Source organism: Stegastes partitus, unplaced genomic scaffold (assembly GCF_000690725.1).
Source record: "Stegastes partitus isolate 25-593 unplaced genomic scaffold, Stegastes_partitus-1.0.2 Scaffold439, whole genome shotgun sequence".
In the NCBI taxonomy this organism is placed as follows: domain Eukaryota; kingdom Metazoa; phylum Chordata; class Actinopteri; family Pomacentridae; genus Stegastes; species Stegastes partitus.
Window position 1 is genome coordinate 2,184 of NW_007578170.1, and position 4,557 is coordinate 6,740.

General features: G+C 42.6%; 1 protein-coding gene across 1 annotated transcript; it reads left to right on the forward strand.

Annotated features, from left to right (window-relative positions):
- Window positions 1–347: 347 nt before the first annotated feature.
- On the forward strand, window positions 348–4,184 carry scml4 (Scm polycomb group protein like 4). Its single transcript, XM_008286172.1, has 5 exons — window positions 348–542; window positions 1,545–1,674; window positions 2,188–2,331; window positions 2,690–2,832; window positions 3,515–4,184. The coding sequence occupies exons 1-5, from the start codon at window positions 348–350 to the stop codon at window positions 3,638–3,640; spliced, it is 738 nt and encodes a 245-aa protein (XP_008284394.1). The 3' UTR covers window positions 3,641–4,184.
- Window positions 4,185–4,557: the final 373 nt, after the last annotated feature.

Below are 4,557 nucleotides of genomic sequence, written 5' to 3' on the forward strand. Positions count from 1 at the left end.
AACAGTTTAAAAAATCATTTTTTACAGCGTCGGTGAGCCGCCGAGACGCTGCTGCTGCCATTGATTGTTAGAGTGTGTGTGTGTGCTTTCATTTCCTCCGTGTGTGTGTGTGTGTGTGTGTGTGTGTGTGTGTGTGTGTCTCAGTAATGATATTTATTGCAGCTGTAGAGGGGGAGGGGAGCTGCAGCTTCATGTGGCTTTGTTTCTACTATTTCCTATCATTTCAGTGTCTGAGTGTGTGTATGTGTGTGTGTGTTACTATGTGTGTGTGTTGGTTTCCGCTGCAGTGTTTTTTCTTTAAAGCCACCACGTCCTCCCTCCAGCTCACTGCTCGTCTCTCGGCTCTGATGAACTCTGGTTCCGTCCGGTCAGAGATGCAGACGTCGGTTCTGGGCCCCCAGTTCGTGGTCCGGCCCTCGGGTCCGGCCAAGGTCCCGGGCAGGAAGAGAGGCCGGCCCCCCGCCAGCAGGAAGCTGGACTTCCAGAGTCACTACGTGGAGGTGAAGGTGCCCAAGAAGAGAGGAAGGAAGCCCGGATTCAAGGTGGGTTTCGCTTTCAGTTTCACCGCTGACGTCAGGTTGACCCCTGAACCGGACCGGGTCACTGGTGGGTGGGTCAGAGCGGCTCTGGAGTCAGGTTAAACTCTGCACATGTTTCTGAGAAGATAAAATAATTCAGCAGATTAAAGCAGCTACAGAACAGCTTTTGGTGAAAAATAATGGACGTAAAGTGAAACCACGGAAACTGAAAATATTAGAAATCTGAACTACAAGCAGTGATTCCTGCTCCTGGATCATTTCTACTCACCGCAGGCTCATTGTTTAGAATCAGCTGGAATGAAGGATGTCTAGTTCTTTTAAAATAGAGTCAAAATACAGACAAGTTGTGAAATTCTGAGATTAAACGTTATAATTGTGAAACCAAAATGAGAAGACTGGAAGTCCCAAAGCAGGTGAGAAAGTCCAAATTCTGAGTCAGAATTCCAGAAGAAAAGCCAGAATTTGGGATTCTGATCATAAATGTAGAGAAATGGTTAAAATCCTGAGACAAAAAGTCAAACTTATGAAATCGTGCTTCAAAAACATAAGTTTTAATTATCAGACAAACAGAATAATTATTAGAAATACTTAAAACTCTGACTTCATTGACGCCGTTCGGGTTCTGCTGATGATCTCAGAACTTTTATTGTTTGTTTTTGGAGAATTTGTGAATCAACATTGTAGGAAAAAGTGAGTTTGATGAAAGTTTGAAGCTGAGATTTGGTGATTTTTCCTAAAAGAAGTTGTGTTCAAGGACCGTAGGACGGCTGAGCTCTGAGCTTTCTGTCTGTTTTCACAGTTTCTGGCTGATCGATGGCGTCATGCTGGAGAGTTTTTAGAGGAAACGTGTCTTTAAACAGAACGTGTTGAGGTCAAACAGTGTCGTGCCGTTAAGCAGCAGCTTCAGTCTGATAATAAAGTCAGACGCTCTGAGTCTGTTTTTAGTCCTGGAGCCTCAGAACTCGGTGCAGCTGTCTCTGAGTCACCCTGTGCTTACCTGTGCAGGTGAAGTCTCGGATGCTGACGTCTGCCGCGGCCTCGTCTCCTCCCAGCAGCACACCTGAGCCTGAGCTGGGCTCCGTCCCTCAGGACGCCGCCATCGTCCCCCATTCGGCCTCACCGGAGGTCCTCACAGGTAAACGCGACACCTGGAGGAGCTGCTGAACGCCCAGAAACAAATCAGGAGCTCAGAGTGGAGGCCAGAGGACATTATTTACACTTATCTGGTGTTTCTGGACATGATGGAGGCGTTTCTGAACAACTTTAGTTTGGGTTTCAAGTGATTTGGGACAAATTTTTCAAAATTTCAAACAACTTTCGTCTCATTCTGGATGTTTATTGAGTCATTTTAGACGTATTTCAGGTTGTTTTGGACTTTTTTTTCTTTAAAAAAAAAAAAGTTTTAAGTACTTTGGGGCATTTTTGTTCGTCTTTTGAACAAATAAATTCTAAGTAATTTTGGACTTTTCTGTCATTCTGAACAATTTTGAAAACCCAAAACAGGAACACATGATCTAATGTCAAATTAAGGCTAAAAATGTATTTTAATCATTAAACATTACTTTAGTTCTACCTCCTGACAGACAGACAGACTTCGTCCAGGTGGGCGGGGCTTTAATGGTGTCACTTCCTGTCCCTCCTCCTCCAGCAGAGACTCCGATGGGGGACCACTTCCTGTTCGAGCCTGCGGCCATCAACCCCGCTGACTCCGCCTTCAGCGTGGTGACGTCACAGCACCACACCAGGTACGGTTACCGCGGCAACGGCTGCTTCCAGGACGGAAACAGGAACGGTGAGAAGAATCACAGAAAACTGTTATTTGTTTTTATAAATGATAGTTTCTACATTTATAACGTTTAACTGCAAAATCGGACTTTAAAATATATATTTTTTTTACTATATTTAAATCAATAAAATATAATTTTACAGATATTTGCTGTTAATTAAAAGATAAATTGTGTATTTTAAGGATTCAGAATGTAGAAGATTTTTCCTGTTTTGTCAAATTACAGACGATATCGAGTAAAATCAGAGAAAATTTTTTTTTTTTTCGTCACCTTCAGAACGAGTCGGGATAAAACTCTGATTATGTGACGTTTAAGGACCGTCGGTGTTTCTGTGTATTATGGGATGCTGTTTGTCCCTCTCAGGCTACAGTCCGATGCCCGACTCCGGAGAGTCGAGGCGTCCCGGTAGAGACCCGTCCAGCTGGAATGTGGACGACGTGGTTTGGTTCATTAGAGACGCCGACCCTCAGGCTCTGGGTCCTCACGCCGAGGCCTTCAGGAAGCACGTGAGTTTATGACAGGCTGATATCAGGCTGGTTCTGGAGGACTCAATGCACCGGGTTGTTCAGCAGGTACCAGTTTTAAAAAGGAGGGGACGGTTTAACTCTAAAATCTGTGGTGTGACAGCTTTTGTCCATCATCAGGAATAAATACTGTCACTGAACTTTTATCCTTTTGAACCCCAGAACTTGTTGGTGGGAAACTGTGTCCAAACTTGTACAAAATGACTTAAAACTTTTCCAAACTGAATCCAAACACGACCAGACTGACTCAGAATGTGGCTGAAACGACTCGATATTGGTCCAAAGTGACAAAATTCTGCACAAAATGACTTGAAACTTGTATGAAATGGCTAAAATTTGTACAAAAGGGCTGGAAAGGTGTCAAAATACCTCAACAAGTCTCTAATGAACAAAAACCTGCACAAAATGAATTGAAACTTGTCCAAAATGGATCAGAACTTTTCCAAACGGCTCAGAATTTGTGCAAAGTAACAAAAAAATTTGTACAAAATGACTTCAAACCTGCCAAACATGGTCCAAAATGTGTAAAAAATACATGAACACTTACTAAAAATTTCCCCCAAATGACTTCAAACATGAACAGACTGACTCAGAAAAACCTTTTGAGATGACTTCAGACCTACAGGATGACCGGGCTTTGGTCCAAACTGTCCGTGTGTTCCAGGAGATCGACGGCGGCGCCCTGCTGCTCCTGAAAAGCGAGACGATGATGAAGTATTTGGGCCTGAAGCTCGGACCGGCCTTAAAACTCTGTTTCCACATCGACAGGCTCAAACAGAACCGGCTGTGATTTAAAGCCGAGGGTGAGACCGGACCAGGTTGAATCAAAACCGGCAGCGATGGGAACAGATCCGGACCTGGAGACTCTCACTGCAGCAGGGTACTGGACTCCTCAGACTCCTTCCTGGTCTTCGTCTACTTTGGACTGTAAATACTTCTAAGCCTGACCCGTATCAGCTGCGTTAACTGGAACCGGTGCCGCTGCAGAATGGACTCTGAGCTGAACCAGGGATCCTGGAGTTTGCTTTACGGCAGCATCAGAACGCTGCTGCTGCTCCATCGTCAGACACAAACGTCTGATCTGTGGTCCAACACGAAGCTTCTCTCAACTTGTACAGAACTTTTTACTCACTTTTTTTGTATTTTGTGTGTTTTTCCTGAATTTGTCTGTAAAACACAAACAGTTTGTGAAGTTCAGCGTGTGTCTGTATGAATTATAATTTAGTCGAACCTTTTATTAAACTACGAGCAGCTTTGAGCTTTTAATTTAACTTTTTTATCTCCATTTTAAGGATTTGAAAGAACACAGGCGTGTTATTAATGAGCTCTTTGAACAAATGTGACATTTGCCAGTTTTATTTGTAAACTATTTTTATGCCTATTTCTTTTAAATAAACTTGTTTTTGTGACCAACTGGATTTTAAGTCATCTGTAAACGTAAAGGATTTAAATGTCTTTATTGTTAGTAGTGGAATGTAACTAAGTACATTTACTCAAGTACTTCAGTGCAGTTCTGATGTACTTTACTTAAATATTTCCACGTTGTTGTGCTTCATTCCACCGTGTTTATCTGATAGATTTATAAGATGCAGTAGAAAACAGAAAAAACATTTAAATTAAAACCCATAGTGACAGATTACAGCTGTGGATTCCAACGACTGGTTTAATGGAAAAATTCTGGATTAAAAAAACAAAAAGAAAGAAAAA